The sequence below is a fragment of the Dromaius novaehollandiae genome, chromosome 25, assembly GCF_036370855.1.
Source record: "Dromaius novaehollandiae isolate bDroNov1 chromosome 25, bDroNov1.hap1, whole genome shotgun sequence".
Classification (NCBI taxonomy): domain Eukaryota; kingdom Metazoa; phylum Chordata; class Aves; order Casuariiformes; family Dromaiidae; genus Dromaius; species Dromaius novaehollandiae.
In genome coordinates, this window is record NC_088122.1 from 1,723,882 (window position 1) to 1,740,047 (window position 16,166).

At 59.0% G+C, this 16,166-nt stretch overlaps 2 protein-coding genes across 2 annotated transcripts; one reads left to right on the forward strand and one right to left on the reverse strand.

Moving 5' to 3' along the window:
- The first annotated feature begins 20 nt into the window (after nt 1-20).
- Nucleotides 21-8,893, forward strand: BORCS8 (BLOC-1 related complex subunit 8). The gene is made up of 5 exons (XM_026116623.2): nt 21-153; nt 2,238-2,350; nt 6,734-6,798; nt 7,229-7,336; nt 8,334-8,893. The coding sequence occupies exons 1-5, from the start codon at nt 117-119 to the stop codon at nt 8,374-8,376; spliced, it is 366 nt and encodes a 121-aa protein (XP_025972408.1). The 5' UTR covers nt 21-116; the 3' UTR covers nt 8,377-8,893.
- Nucleotides 7,566-14,550, reverse strand: TMEM221 (transmembrane protein 221). Its single transcript, XM_064497497.1, has 3 exons — nt 14,010-14,550; nt 10,853-10,938; nt 7,566-10,286 (listed from the first exon to the last, which is right to left on the reverse strand). The coding sequence occupies exons 1-3, from the start codon at nt 14,309-14,311 to the stop codon at nt 9,769-9,771; spliced, it is 906 nt and encodes a 301-aa protein (XP_064353567.1). The 5' UTR covers nt 14,312-14,550; the 3' UTR covers nt 7,566-9,768.
- Nucleotides 14,551-16,166: the final 1,616 nt, after the last annotated feature.

Below are 16,166 nucleotides of genomic sequence, written 5' to 3' on the forward strand. Positions count from 1 at the left end.
TGAGGGGCTGCGAGGGGCGGGGCCGCGCGGTGGTTTCCGGCCGGGGCTGTTTGCAGCGGGCGCCGGCGGAAGCGGAAGTAGCGGCGGCGGGGCGGGCGGCCGGTGGCGGCGGCGGGATGGAGGAGCCCGAGATGCAGCTGAAGGTGAAGAAAGGTGAGCGCGGGCCCGGCGCCGCCGAGGCGAGTCGCGACAGGGCTGTGCGGGCCGTGACGGGGCAGGGCGGGTCCCTGCTGTGATAGGGAGAGTCGCGACAGGGCGCTGCGGGCCGTGACAGAGCTAGTCGCAACAGAGCAGGGCACGACAGGGAGCTGCAGCGACAGGCCGAGTCGCGACAGGGCTCTGCGGGCCGCACAGGGCGAGTCATCACAGGACAGGACGCTGTAGTGGCAGGGCTAGTCGCGACAGGGCTCCGCGGGTCGTGACGCGACCGGGCTAGTCGCAACAGGGCTCTGCGGCTTGTGACACGGCAGGACAATGCAGTGACAGCACCATGCACAACAGGACCCTGCAGGTCGCGACAGGCTGAGGCACGAGCGGGTGTTGTGGTGCCAGCGCGAGGCAGGGTGCGAAAGGCTGCTGCAGGTCGTGATAGGGGGCAGCAGGCCGCAATATGGCCGGTCCCCATGGGGCCACCAGGCTGGGGCTGTCCGTGCGGTGGCTGACTGTCACCGTTGTGGGTGCTTCCCTTTCACGTGTGGTCTCACACGCTAGACAGCAAAGGAGCATGTTCCCCTCTGCCGGGTAACCAGGTATGTGGCTTCCTCCTCCCCGGCTCCCTTCTTTGCCTGCCCAGCCGCAGGATTCGCTCCTACTGCAGGAGCTCGCATCTGGAAGGGAGATGGACGTCGGCTGTATTGGCCCTTTTGGGAATGTGAGCTTGGCAGGTGGATATAATTATTCTCCTAGAGTTTTGCATTTAGTCACATTTGCATTCAGAAGGGGTGGCGTGTCTGCCAGCATAACAAAACTGTGGTATCTGAACAGTTGTCACTGAAACAAAAGCTCTGGGAGAAGAAGAGAATCGTTTTCCTTAAAATAGAAAGCTACGCAGAAGCCAGAAGGTGTTCCACTTCGGTGCGATGAAAATACCCCCCAGTTTTGTTGTGATTAAAGGAAACCCACACCCACTATAAAAATGAAATGGTCTTTGCATCTCTCTTAGTCGTTAGGCGTTACGAGCCCTGAGTGTGTGTCTTGCAAACACAGAGAAAGAGAGATCAAAGCTGCAGTGTAAAACTCGGCCTGTGAAGGCTGTGCCGAAACGCAGAGCTCCGGTGTTGCCCTCCGGAGGGTGTCAGGCGGACTGGCCCAGCGCAGCGTACGGTGTAAACGGGAGGGAGGCCGGAGCGAGGCAGGCTTGGAGGGTGCAGAGAGGGAAAGCGGCGTCCTCAGGGCGAGGCGGCTGGTTCGCAGCGGGTCCCGGACAGCACCCCGCTGCTCAGCCCTGCTGCGTGGCCGCCCCATCTCTTCGGTGACGCTGTCACCTGGGGGAGGTTCCTGAGGGGAGCAGCAGAACGAGCCCCCCACGGGGCGCAGCTGGGACGCAGAGAGCGAGAGGCTCTGGGCCGGGCTGAACCCCAAAGGCCGGTACCTAGACAGGGAGCCTCCGAACCGGCGCTCTGGGAGGTGTCGGGGCTGCTGGCAGCCCTCAGCCGGACGGGGCAGCTGTGCGTCGTGGGGACGGGGGCCAACCTCCCCCATCGGAGCGCGGTGGGGCTCGTCCCATCTCCTGGCCACCTCTAGATTGGTCAGGAAGGGCCCAACGATGGGCCAAGTGCAGGCGGTCCATGAGACCAGCACAACCAGAGCTTCCGTGGGACTGTTGGGATCAGTGACAGCCCGGGGTGGTTTGTCTCCGGCTGTTGCTGAGCTCATTGCTGGTTGCACATCCCATCACGGGGAGGCTGGAATGCAAACTGCCTGTTTGACAGGATTTTCCTTTCATGCTAACAGACTAGTTATCCAAAATATTTGGGGCTTTGTTTTGGTCTCTCCTCTTTTTCTCCGGCATGTTGTAGCTTTTGAAACTTTGGGCCTTCTGTCACAAAAGCCCTGCAGGGCATTGAAGCGGCTGTGGCGTGGGAGGTGTGCGGCAGGCGGTCTCTGAACCTTTCCAGCTCAGACACCTACGGCAGGTTTCGCAGACTGCATGGGGGCGGCACCAGCGCTTCAAGGGAGCCACTGCAATCCCGTGTTTCTCCCCACTTCCTGTAACTCGGTTGTTTCTCTCGTTGCAGTTACGGACAAGTTCACAGAGAGCATGTACGTCCTGGCCAACGAGCCGTCCGTGGCACTGTACCGGCTGCAGGAGCACGTGAGGAGATCGCTCCCAGAGCTCGCACAGCACAAGGTGAGTCCCGCCTCGGCTGCGTTTGAGAGCTGGACGCAGGCTGCTTTCCTGAGCTGGCCGTTGTGCCTGTTTTGCCCGTCTCCGGGCGGGGGATTGATCGCCCATCGGGGCACGGGCGCTGCGGGCAGGAAAGCGAGGTGTGCTGTGGGGCCCGCGGTCCGCCTGAGCTGCAGGAATGAGGTGACTCTGCAAGTTCACCTGCAGCCCCGAGAAAAGAATCGGAGAGTCCGACTGCCCTCTGGGCTCCCGCCGCTGGACTTGAGCACAGAGACAAAGAGAAATCAGTAGTGTCTTGTGTGGGGGAAGGAGGGAGATGTTAAATCTTATTACCCTTAGCTACACTGTGAGGTTTTTATTTCCTACATAAAACAAGGAGGAGGATGAGACAGGGAGTGTGAAGAAACAAGTAAAAAGAGCCCACAAGAGGCAAAGCAGGATAATGAATTGCATCTCGCAGCTGTGTTCCTGCTTTCCTCCAGAGCACAGAGCACAGGCACTTTAATGCCAGCCTTGTTGTCCTTCTCCCTTTCCTGCCAGTCATGATTCATTAGGAGTGATGTCTCATGAATAGATTACTGCTTCATGTCTATGCTAATGCACTGTCAGGCCCCATTTTTCACCTTTGCTTTACAGCCCTAGTTTCCAAATTAACCTGGATTGTGACACTTTATTATTCAATTATTTATTAACATTTTATATACGTGTCTGTGTGCAGTGGTAGGTGTATAGAGATGTATGTGTATGTATAGCACGTGCTGATATGATTGCATCACTGGGATATGGGAGGTTTGTGATATTATTCCAGAGCTGTCACTTGCTTTGATTTAATCAGAATAGTCCCAATTTCAGGGAATGTGTCCAGGACAAAAGGAAATTGAGCAAATTGTATGACAAGTCATGCAGAGGGAAGAGATCAGTTTCCATCGTGGAAGAGTGTGTAGCGGGGAAGGGGGCGAGGGGCAGCACAGAAGCGCTGATGGAAACAACAGCTCAGTGGATGCACCGGACACGGAGCGTATTGCTAGGCGGTGGGCGTGTGCTGGGCAGGAGCTCTCAAAATCTCTGATTCCCTCCTTTCTCCTGCTAGGCAGGCTCGTCTTCCCAGTTATTTGCAGTGCTTTGTGACCTCTCTGAGTCAGCTAAGTTCGTTTCCTGGCTGCTGCCATCCCAGAGAATCATCCTTTTTTAGCCAAAATTGCTGCTGTTTTTTGCTTTCTTCCTGTGAGAAAGGAGGTCACGTCTTCCTGTGGATTCCCGCAGCAAGTGCAAGGGCCCTATCTGTCCCTGTGTGACTGCAGCCGTCACGAGCATCAGATGCCATCGGTCCTGGCCTTCCTGTTCAAGCCCGTACCTGCTGCTGTTTAAGTCTGTTTCTTTTTGCCCAGACCGTGGGCACCTTCAGCTGCTTAAACAGTTTTCTGGTTCCTGCTTGTTTGTTTAATGGTGCACTGATGTGGCAAGAGCTGGGAGAAAATGAAAAGAAAACTACTTGTTGCAGCTGAAACAGCAGATCCAGAGCTGCTGCTAGTGACTTTTCTCCCAGCTTCATCAGCTCTAAAGCTCAGTTCTTCCAAGGCTGCAGGATCGTGTTTGGGAGCGTGCTCTCCTCCCTGCCAGGCTCCGGTCATAACCGTGAGGGTTAAACTTCTCTCAGCTAGGTGGGCGTCCTGAGTGCGCTGCCAGGCTGCTGATAACCCGACCACAAGCCCCCGTTATCTCTGTTGTCCTTGATCCCGCTCTCATTCTATCAGTTTCACGCGTTGCTGTTTGCGATGAACAGGCTGGGCCTGTCAAGCTCTTGCGCCCAGGCAGCCAAACCCCCAGGAGAGGGATGCGCTCGGGGCCCTGACAAGGCCATCGTCACTGCACAGTGTTCAGTTACATGGGGATGGACATTTTGGGTTGCTCTGCCAGAGCCCGTCGGCTTTGTGGCAAGACACTGGAACAGGAGGGTGTCAGCAGGGCTGTGCACCATGAAAGTGCTGTCAGGTTTTATCTAGATCAGAACAAAGGCATTAAACAGAGGTGGTTTTAATTCTTCAGAACGGAAAAGAAGAAACAGGAACGTTCTGTGTGGATCCATTCTCATGTAATTTAGTCCCAAGATGAAGGTGATGTATAAAAGGAAACAAGATTTATTGATGGTTTCCAGCTTTCCTTGGCCCATGCAGCAGGCTGGCAGAGTTCTACTAAGACGCAATCTTTGAAATTCCCAAAGGGCTTAAACCTAGGAAAAACTGGGAGGGAGGGGGAGAAAAAGTTTATGCAAGGAGAAGGTCATCTCTGTGCCCTTACAGCAAGCAACTTTCTTCAATTTGATTAAAAATAATCTTAATACCTTCTTCACCATCTCGAACTCTCCAGGCAGATTTACCACCTCACTGATAAGATACAGCACGATGCAAGGCCCTGGCTGCCTCCATGTGTCTTAGCAGCGCTGCTAAGCCCTGCTCCTGCTCTGCACGGAGCCGCCTTTTTGTATTTCCTCTGATCTTTGGAGAACTTATATCTCCCCATTAATTTACTGCCGAGCAACAGTAATACATCATTAGTGCTATTGTGTATTAATAGCTGGCTTTAGCTCTTAAATGGCATCCAAGGACATGTCCTGGGAATTTGAAGAAAGGACATCATGAAAAGATTAAGAAGTCAGGAGCTCTAGGGAAAGACTTTTGTTCCTAATTAAGGGCATGAAAATCCCAGGAAGTGGTGGAAGTGCTGGGAATGGCCATCACTGGCTCTGACACAGGGCAATGATTAAAATCCACCGGTGTTCAACTCCAGGGCCAAAGGAAAACCACTCTTGTACCAGACTGGCTTTATCATCTCCACCACTTTTTCACAGGAACTTTGCGGTCATTTGCCTCCAGCTTTCCAGCTCTGCCTCCGTGCCCTGATCCTGTGCTGGGTCGCAAGCTGCCGATCAGTGCTTCGAACTGTCCAGAGACTGCCTTGCTGGAGGAAATGGGGTGGATAATTCATTAGCAGGGATCTCCTTCCTTCGTGGGTCAAATCCTTCTTTCACCACAGCAGTAGGACAGTGCTGCACTGGTGACACGTGTGACTGAGTGTGATGCCGGGCCCCTAAAGATCACCAGAGATCTGTGGCACATCTGGGAGAGAACAGGGTGAGAAGCTGCAGGAAGATCCCTGCTTCTTTTGCAGCTCCCTCCAGTAGCAAAGTGTGTTCTCAGCAACCGACGTGGTCCTGTGAAACGTGGTTGGACTTTGAGATGAGTGTGGACCTGGAGGCCAGTGTGTGGGGATGAGAGTGCTGGACCCTCTGCTGCAGAGAGCTGCCAGACAGCTGCATGCAAAGACTTGTTTCTTTTGTAGTTTAAAGCTATGTGGTCAAGTGTCCCGATGCAGGACAGGCTTTGAACAGAAGGGATTTTGGATGCAGTCCAAGCTCCTACCCGACCTCCTTCAGTCACAAAAAGAGGCCCTTGGATTTCCTCTGGCCTGTAACTAGAGTCGGCAAAATAGACTTGAGAATTAGCTCCCATGAGAACGTATTTTAAAGAGTGCCTGAACTACTTGAGGACTCTCTCAAAAGTTATCTATTGAGCTACGCCTCTGAGTTCAGCTGCGTTTTCATTGTGATTTGTGCATTCGTTTGGTTTTCCCTTTCCGTGGAGCTGCCGTGTATGGTTATCTCCCATGCCAGAATTGGCTGCATGTAGTTCTGCTAGAGTCTCTGTGAAGTTTACAGGGCTCCTTCTAATCCCTTGAAAGGAGAGGCACTCTGGATGCTCTCATTAAATGCTGACTCTTACTTGGGATCGGACAGCCAGAGTTTCAGAGCAGACTGGAGGACGGGGAAGCCTGTGGCTGTGAAAATGTGTATGAGGGACCTTCCAGTGCTGTGAAAGAAGCTGTTCTACCTGGTTTTGCATGTGAGACTGAGGACTGGACTCGCCAGGAGCTGCGTTAGTTCTGATCGGCCGCCTTGCCAGGCCCGACGCGCCAGGCGAGCTGAATGCTTTGAAATTTCCAGCCGGTTCGTTACACTCAGTTTAGCTGCTGGTTGCTAGGAGCCTGTCGGGCCTTCGCTCTCGGCTGGCTCATGGGCACATTCACAACCAAGGGGAATTTTGCTGGAGCATCCAAGGCGTTGGCCAGAGCAGTAGCGCTTCCAGAAATAAACACAATGAATGTTTCTTTTAAATCCTAGTGCGCGGCACTCAGAGTCCGGAGCATGTCACAAGCTGTCAGGTGGGAGACAGAGTCCAAACGCAATTTCCAGTGAAAAGCAGCCGCAGCCCTTGTTTGGGCAGGGCCGGCAGAGCGTATCTCGAGGGCCATGCCGCTGAAGACGGCGTCTGTCTGGTGAGCACCTAAAAACGCCTTGTTCTCATTGCCTGTTCTGTGGTCTGCTTTCAGTCTGACATGCAGAGCTGGGAGGAGCAAAGCCAAGGAGCCATCTACACCGTGGAGTACGCCTGCAGGTACAGAGACCCTTCCAAGGGGGAGGGTTGTGCTCGCGGGCACAGGCTTTGCAAGTGTGGTGGAAGCACAGCGGAGGCCGTCCGTGCTTCCCCGCTGCTTTGCCTGGTGTTGGCCGGGGAGAGAGCGTGGTCGGCGTGCAAGTGTGTCAGTCTGAGGCGGTTCTCTCCGAACTGTTACTGTGAAACTTGGCTGCTTCACTCCGGTTAGCATGCCAGCTCTGTGCTGCTTCTGTGTGCGGCGCAGACCTGCCAATCTCCTGCAGTAAATCAACCCACTAGCTAGTGTCTGAAGATGTAAACACCGTATAAAGCTGAGGCTTCTTATTAACAGTACCCTCATGTCGGGGTGTGTGTGTACGCTAAAAGTGATGCCCATGAAAGCATTAACCAGTCCTCCTTCTCCCTCCCTCCCTCCCCCTCTCTGTTTCAGTGCCATAAAGAACATGACTGACAGCAGCGTGTATTTCAAGAGCATTGACAGTCTGCTCAAACACGCCATAGCCATGAAGGACCAGCTGAATTCTGTGCAGGGCCGCAGGTAGCGAGGGATGCGTGACGCTGACTTTCCGTTACTGCTCTACCTGTTTATCTGAGTGACCGTTCTGGCTGACGGAGGCTTTGGTGGTGTAACACAGCCCAGTACAAATAAGCCAAGCAGCTATCTCAGTAGTGCAGTTCATACTTATTTAAAGAATATGCTGCTTGCCTTCCAGCGACTCTCTGGTTTTGTTTACCTTGGGAAGCAAATAATCTTGTTTACAAAAGGATAACTGCAAAATAATTTATTTCCTTGTTTAAAAAGGGATGTTTGTTTTTGTAATACATTAGATGTTTGCCGTGTCATTTGGAGTGTGGTGATGCCACTGAGATGGAGCAGGACAGGCTGCATTTGGTGCTGTTCTGTCGTGTATGTGGCTCTCTGTGGGGAGAGTCCCAGAAAGATCTGGAGAGAGAAGTGGTGCTGACAGATGTAGCAGAAAGATGATGCATTTTCATATGTCTGCAGTTGAGCTACAGCTACTAAAACATCTTCTAGCAGATGGTCTGAGTCTAGTGTATTTGTCTCTCCTGAGAGCTTTCCTGGTACTGGAGCCTGACTGTGTGGGAGTGAGAAACTTCGAAATGCCCGTGCTCCCTGCTAACAGTTTTGAATGTCCATCCCTGAAAAAGCACCACAGCAAACAGGGTGCCTCCGTCTCTGCAGAATGACTCTGTTTTAGACATTCATGGTAGAGGTTCCATATTTTCCGAATCCCTCGTGTGGCAGGGTCACACTCGGTTCAGCCCAGCAGGGAATTCCTGTTGTGTTTGCGTGCGGTGTGGCTGTGAAGACTGCTGTCTCGACACCCCGGAGGCCGGCGTATGCTGCTTTGCAGTCTGCACGCCCGTGGCTGTCCATAAGCTGCGCTTGTCTAAGCTGCTCTCGTGCTGCAAGCAGTGAGGTTTTATTTGAGGGAGCCCCTGGTTCTTCACGTTACCACGGCTGCTGGTGTCCTTCCTGCCTGCCGGACGTGACTGTCTCTTTCTTTTTACAGTGCTGTTGCCCAACAAGCCAAGACTCCTCCAGCCAGTTCCTGATTTCAGCCAAGACTGGCCATGCTCTGCCTTGTCCTCAGCCCAGCTCCACGTTCTCCGACCGCCTGGAGGAGGGAGAAACCTGCTCAATCTGTGAAACTGCACAGATGCCTCTGCCTGCCTCTCCGTTTCCGATGCCAAGGTGCTGTACCTGAGCAGGCAAATCCTGCTGCTGAGGTCAGGCCTGCCTTTGGGGATGTTTCAGGGAGCAGTTGTGTCCCTCTCTAGAGCACTTTGCAAAAGGGAGATGAGATTGTTCTGCATTTGTCCTGCCCTCTTCTTTTTTTCATGGCAGACTGCTATGAGGCATTTTTCTGTCTACCTCTTGGTTACAGAAACATCTCAGAAAAACTAGGTCTTGCTTTCAGTATTTTGTTGAGGACTATGTAAAAAGACTTGAAGTAGGCACACTTCAGCCTTGTTCAGGAGGCATTCTGCAAGGAGAGTTTTTCATGTGTTTGCCAGAGAGTTGCTGAGTTTGGTTTTAGTGAGAACAATAATAAAAAGAAAAAACAAGAAAGTCCCGTCTAAAGCTTTCCCCTCTCGCTCGCTCGGGCTGGGGGGGTCTTGGAGCCTGCTGCCTGTGTGTGTTTCAAAGGGCCGGGAGTGAAACAAAGACATGCAGATTTAGAGCTTTTCAAGAGAAAAAGAAATTGTCCTGCTCTTCAAAAAAAAAGATTGGACTTTCTTCATCCCCTGTCAAACAGTGGGGAGCAGAGCCGTACACATAGCTTTGGAGATCACTTTAAAAGGGATGTAACTTCCATGTTAACCTTCCCTTGGAGCCAACAGCTCTGCTCTGCTGAAGAATTTAATAAGGATGCATTTTCCTTGGGCTGTGGAGGAAAATGGAGAGAAGACCTCCATTTGCTCCCTGAAATGCTTTACTGATTGCCGAATGACCAGAAACTGTTGCCTGACTGGGGTTGTGAGTCACCAGTGAAATGTCACATCAGAGCAGGGCTGCAGAAGGAGTTAACCCTGCTCGTGTTTCACAAAGCAAGCGCTGCCTTTAGCACTTGCGCTTTCTGGCAGGAGGAGCTGGGGGCTCAGGACAGGTGATCAAGCACTCTGTGGTTTCAGGGGAGGTTGCATCTTCTCAGTAAGGAAGTGAAGAACATCAGGCCATGGCTGCACGGGCTCGTCCTCCACGGCTCTGCCCACTCTCCGAGCTCAGTGGGCAGGTTAATGTAGCCAGGCTGGGGAGAGAACCAAAGTCTTCCTCCACGCGGGAGGGCGGAGGGTGGAAAAGCAGCCACCCGCCCCGTCTGATGAGGCTCCTCGACATGTGCGTTCTGACGTGACCTATGTTAAGCTCTAAATAGAAATGCAGATCTTGGCCCTGCTGCCTACAGCTGCCCTGCGATGAGCAGGGCAAAATGGTCCCGCTTTCACTCACACCAGAGTTGAATCCTTCCCCGAGGCTCCGGGTTTCCGTGACAGTACGTTCCTCATCTCCTGGGTGACGCCGTGCCAGGGCTTGCCCTGTGCCTGCAGCAGGCCGGACTCGGCCGACAGCGTCCTGTGCGTTCGGGGCAGGTTGTAGCTCTCCTTCTCGGAGTGAGGCCCGGGGCTCCCCGAGGAGGTCAGGTTGCTGCTGGCCGCAGAGTCCATCTGGGATTTGCGCTCCAGGAAAGGTGGGAAGGAAAATTCCCGGTGGATCTCGGGCCGGGGCCGGGATGCAGCCACGTTCTTGTTGTTCGGATCGCTGGCGGAGGCTTCGCCACGTTGGGCAGAGTCGTTCTCGTAGAGGGTGTGAGAGACCTGGGAGCGGCTGCGACGCGAGGCTTGGGAGGCCCGTACCAGGGCGTGCGTCACCGTGATCAGCAGCACGACGACGCCAGAAGAGAGAATACAGGCGCTGGCGATGCCAGCTTCGAGTTCGAACAGCAGCAGCATGTAGATGGCGAGAGCTGGAAGGAAGGGAGAGTGTAATATAGCTTGGGAAACCTGAAGGACTGAAGTGATGCATCTGTCCTGCAAAATTCAGGCCAGAGAAGTTGTCTAGCAAGGGCTGGTTGTGGGAAACAGAAAGCGGAGATGTCCTCTGCTCTGGGACCGTTCTCAGCGCGAAGGCTTGTGCTGGGGTGTGCTTGTGCCTGGAGCTCCCTCCCCACAGCCCACAGGAAGTTCACAGCAATGAAGCCTATTTCTAGACCACCTCGCGGGTTTGCTTTGCTCCCCCGACCTTTGCAAATGCTGCCTGCTACCAGGGCCCTCTGCCCTTCGCTGACCTCGGGGACGGGGTCTGCCTGCTTCGGGGCCGGCAGGCTCGCGCCTTGCACCCCACAGCAGAGCGAGGGGCTTTGCACTGCTGCGGTGAGTTGGTGAAAACCATTTGTAGAACAAACTCGACCGTAAGTAGAAACTCGGCAGCGAGCGTGGGACGTGTGTCCCGGGGTGACAGCGCTGTCCCTGCTGGGCCAAGCTCGGGCTGGGCTGGGCTGGGCTGGGCTGGGCTGGCGGAAGCGGCACTTGCCTGTTAGGTAGACGGAGACCCCGCAGCAGAACAAGCCGATGGCGGCGTGGCGAACTGTCCGGCTGTCCAGGAGGAACCAGTCCGCTCTGCAAAACAGGTGAGAGAAGCGCTTTGCTGGCCGGCTCTGGTGGGTGAGACACCTCGAGGTGGTCTCCTGGCCTCAGCACACGGATGCGTGTGATGCCTGGTCCCTGCTGAGGAACCAGAACTCTTCAGCCCTGCATCGCTAAGGGGTTCACGAGCCCGCGGACCTCTGCTGACCTGGATCCCCCGGCTGCTGGTTTGCACACCCCTGGGACGCTCAACTTTCTGTCCCACTCCGGAGTAGAAGACTTTAAGATCACTTGAATTTTGAAACCTTTCCTGCCTGGTTCTAGCTCTGTTTTGGAAACCAGATGCTGGGGAGAGGGAGGGATGGCTCAGGGCTTTTCGCAGGTGATTATCGCAGGCACTGAAGAGCAAGCAAGGAACAAAACAGGCACATCAAGTCCTCTCCGCTTTTAAGAAAAGAATGGAAGTAAAGTGCTGGTGCGCTGGACTAAGCAAGGCCCAGTTGTCTTTTCAGCGTTGGGATTGGATTTCTTTGCTCAGCTCGGATTCCAGGCCTTTTGTTCGGGTGTGGTTTGGTGTTTGAATTGTGCATAAAACGCCTCAAAAGGCCGGTCCCTTCCAGCGGGGCCTCGTCTCCTCACAGCACCGCGGTGCTGACCCCGTGCCCGGCCCGCGATGCCGCGCTCTTCCTGCGGGCACGGTGTCGGCGCGGAGGCCAAGAAGCGCCGGTGGCTCTGCTCGTCCGGCTGCTCGAGCACGTTCCCACCTTCCGAGCCGAGCTGGCCAGGCGAACCTCCGGGCTCTGGAGGCCGTTGCCACCAAAGGCCACTGCGGGCTGCGGACAAGCAGCCTGAGAGATGCTGGCGGGACTGCGATGGTGGGAAGCTGCGAACTGTCCCTGGAAAGGTGCCAGGGAGGAAGGTGGAAGTGGAGGGGTTGGAAACAGCTGCCCGGGCAGCAGCACGGACAGTCCCCGGGCAGGACCGGCCCTCGCGTTGCTGCTCTGCAGCGGTGGCTCTCTCCAGCCCCGGGATGAATTAAACGACCCCAGGACGCCCGTCCCTGCCTGCCCCCGGCCCCCATCCCCTCCTGCCAGGCTCGTCGAAGCTGCCCGCGCGGGGACCCTGCCGCCGGCAGCCGTTAACAGGCCCTGGCCCCGCTCCCGTCCCTCGCTGGCTGGCGGCGAAGAGCAGCCACTTTGTTTTAGTAATTACCTGAGCTGGTGGGGGGAAGCGGGGAGGAGAAGGACTTTGTTCGGCGCTGGCTTGCGCCGCAGAGCGCAGTGCTGAGGAGCAGGGCAGTAATTCGGTGTGACAGGCCCAACGTGGGAAAGGTCCCGGGGACGTGAGCGGGTCCCTAATGACACGGGTGCCCGGTGGGGCCGCGCGGGGACGGCGGCGAGGCGCTGGGCAGCCCCCCATCCCTCCGCGCCGCAGGGCTGTAGCACATGTATCCCGCCGGCTCCTCCTGCCAAGCGCAGCCTGCAAGCGAAGTTTCCCATCTTCCAAGAACCTGCGCTTTTCCTGCCGAACGCGAGGGCAGCCCTCAGGTCGCAGCTGGGGAAACTGAGGCACGGCGCGAGCGCGATGCTGGGGCGGGAAGCCAAGCCTGCTGCAGCCTCTCGCTCTGCAGGGCCGCACGGAAAAAACATCTCAAATCAGATCCCTTGGGAACGCTGCTCCCGCCCGGCGAGAGGCGCTTGCGGGGCTTCGCTGACCCGCGAGTCCTTGAGCGCGTCGCCGCTCGCCGAAGCGCGGCCCGTCCCGCGGCGGCACGCGGAGCTCGGGCTCCACGCGTGTGACCCGGCATTCGGCTGCCTAATTAGTTGCTCGTCCTGCTCCGTGCTTGGGGATTTCAAAGATGAACTTCGCAACCTTACAAATGACCGTTTTACAGCCCAAATCGATACCAGCTCTAGGACAAGCTTACAGCTGATTGGGAATTTTCTGCTATCGTGGTCTTCCAGCAGAAGCTCGGCTCCCATAAAAAGCAAAATTTAGTACAGGAATTTGGGGGTTTTCAAAAATATTTTGCTCTCCTTTGTTAATGAGCACACTAAGCACCGTCTTCGCTTGGAAGATGCTGAGATGAGACATTTCTCATTTGCTGGAGTGCCTCCAGATGTTGTATCCATACGGAGCATTATGCATTAGAGGTTTTGTCTGATTAGGGGCAAAACCAAGTGCTGAAACACTGTAATTTCCTCTAAATGAGCTCTGACTTGCTGAAGTCAGAGTGGTCCCAAAATGGTCCCATGGGGGCCATCACGAGTTACATCGCGGGACCTCCACGTACAGACCCGTTTCCCCACTTAAATCCATTCCTTTGCAAGTCGCTTTTCTCCTAACGCAGGTGAGGAGCCGGCGCGGGGCCCGGGTGGCCCCGGCAGAGGAGCCACCAGCCCGGTCCGGGGCTCGGCAGAGGAAGGATGGAGGGATGGCGTCAGAAACATTTTTGCAAGTGTAAATGTGCTCGTAATGATTAAGTCAACACATGTCTCACGGTTAATGATTTCAGGCCTACAGTCGTTTTGTGCTGCACGAGTCGCCTTTGCAACCGCCCCGGCAGCGACCCGAGGCGCCCGGCTTGCCCGCTGCCAAGGGAGAGGGCTGGGACGGGAGAGGGCTCGCACAGGAGAGGGCTGGGATGGGAGAGGGCTCGCACGGCTCCTGGGTGCCGCGACGCCTCGCCGGGGTCTTCTCGTGCTTCCAGGGAGCTCACTAGCAAGGGGCCCTGCCACGGCGAGTGTCCCCTCGAGGCCGGGACCTCTGCAGCAGGAGCGTGCGTGGGGCTGGCGGGGCCGTGCGTGACCCCACGGCGGGGACAGCACCCTGCGGGGGGGTGCGGCACCCTGTGACACCCTGCGCCCCGGTCCTCAACCCCCTGCGCCCCTCCAGGCCCTTCTGCGCCCCTCCGGGCCCCGACACCCTCCCTCCCCGCAGCCCCCCCGAGAGCCCCGGGCGTCCGCAGCTCCCCGCGACCCCTCGGATGCTCCCTGCACCCCCCGGTGCCCCAGAGCACCCCGCACCCCCGGCCCCCCCCGGCCCCCGGTGCCGCCCAGCCGCGGGAGCCCGCCGCCCCCCCCCGCGCCGCCCCCGGCTCTCACCGCTCGGGCCCGGGCTGCCCCCGGCACAGCTCGGTGCTGAAGTAGCCGTGGAGGAGGCAGAGCAGGAGGCAGCTCACGTTGAGCACCAGGCAGAGCGCGGCCAGCACGGCCGAGACCGGCAGCAGCACGGCGGCGGCCGGCGGCGGCAGCGCCCCGCTCCCGGGACCGGGGCCGGTACCGGGGCCGGCCCGGCCCGCCGGCAGCTGGAAGATGAGGCTGGAGGCGAGCAGGGCCATGGCGGCGGCCAGCGTGCCGAAGAGCAGCAGCACCGTGAGGGCCCGCTGCGGGTAACGGCCGGGCATGGCGGGGCCGCACCGGGCACCGGGGGCACCGGGGGCACCGGGGCACCGCGCCGGGCGCCTCTCTCGGTGCGCCCCGCGGCCGGGCCGGGACCGGGGCCGGGAGACTCGCTCCGGGCGGCGAAAGTTGCTGCCGCTCGGCGGGCGCTTCCCTCCGGGCCCCGCAGCCCGGCCGGGGCGGGCCGGTCCTGCCCCCGGGACCGGTCCTGCCTCCCGGTCCTGCCTCCCCGGGACCGGTCCTGCCTCCCGGGACCGTCCTGCCTCCCGGTCCTGCCCCCCGGGACCGGTCCTGCCTCCCGGGACCGTCCTGCCTCCCGGTCCTGCCTCCCGGGACCGGTCCTGCCCCCCGGGACCGGTCCTGCCTCCCGGTCCTGCCTCCCCGGGACCAGTCCTGCCCCCGTGGGCCGGTCCTCCCTCCCGGTCCAGCCCCTCGCCGCGGGGGGCTGGAGCCGAGCAGCCCCCCCCAGCCCGGTTCCCCCTCCGGGACGCCGGGGCCGGGGGTTTCACCTGCCCCGACGGGGTCCCCCGGCCCTGGAGCCTCTCTGCGGCGCTGCCGGGGCTGCAGGGAAGCAGCAGGGCTGGGGGGGCTCCAGGGAGCCCCCGGGCGCTGGGGGGGCAGCGTGGCTGCTCGGGGGCCGCGCGGGTGGGCAGGAGGGTACGTGGCTGCGCCCAGCAGCGCGTCCCACCAGCTCCCCTGTGCTCGCAGCCGCGGCCCGCGGCTCTTTCCGGCCCGCTCCGCTTCCCTCGGGCCGTCGCCCCGTCCCTGCGCTTTTCCCACGCTGCCGCCGCCAGCCCAGGCTTCCCGCTCGGTGGGAAAGTGCCGGAGTTGGCCGGGAGCTGGGATCGGCCCCGCTAGCGCAATCCCGCGCCGGGCTTGACGTTTCTGCCCGGGTAGAGACGGCCGCGACGGGGCACAGGGGACCCTCGGGGCCGGGCCAGGGCCGCTGCGATGGCCGAATCCGGCTTCCCCTGGGAGAGGGGCCTTCAGCCTCTCCCTGTGCCCCGGCCCCCCGCCCTCCCCCGGGAATCCTGGCTGCAGCCTGGGAAACAGCCGGTGACTCCCCTGCCGTCCCGGGAAGGCCACCGCGCCCGGGAGCAGCGGGGAAACTGAGGCACGGGGCTGGGCCGGAGCCCGGCGGACTCTCGCCCACTCGGACACCCGCTCTGCAAGGGGAAGAGCTCCAGCCCTCCAGCTCCGGAGCGGCGATTCCCCCCGCGTGGGAGCTGCGGGGGCCTCGGGGCTGGCCCTTCCCGCACACATCCGGGCCGCGAGCCAGGGCCGGGCAGCCGGGGCCGGGGGCAACGCCGCCTCCCCCAGCCTGCGACCGCCGGGGCTGCGGCCGTGCCAAGCCCCGGGCTGGGATCTGGCCCGGTGACCCCTGAGCCTGGCGGAGCAGCGCTGCCCTGCTGCCACCCCGTCCCCTCCCGTCCCCTCCCGTCCCGTCCCGCGTGGGTGGCCCCGCTGGCACCCTCCATCCAGCCGGAGCGAAGCCGGACGCAGGCTATTTTGGAAGCCGGCGTGTTGCCCTTGGCCGGCGGCTCCGGCTTGGCTCCCGCTCGTTTCCAGCCCCGCTCACGTTTTTTTTGGCTGGGGGGGGATTTTCAGCCCCCGTCGCTGGCACTTGGCCCGCGGTGACAGCCCCGGCGCTGGCATCTCCTCCGTGGGCCGAGCCGCGGGCCGGGCCGGCAGGGAGGGGTCCGGCGGGTCCGGCCGGCAGCGGAGGGGCTTCGCGTGCCGCCGCGGCTGCCCGAGGCCCTGGGCCTGTGCGCGCGGCTCCGGGTCCCCAAACCCCGGGGATTCGGGACGGGACCCGGCCGGGCGTCCCAGAGCACCCGCTGCCCGGGGAGCCCCGCTCGC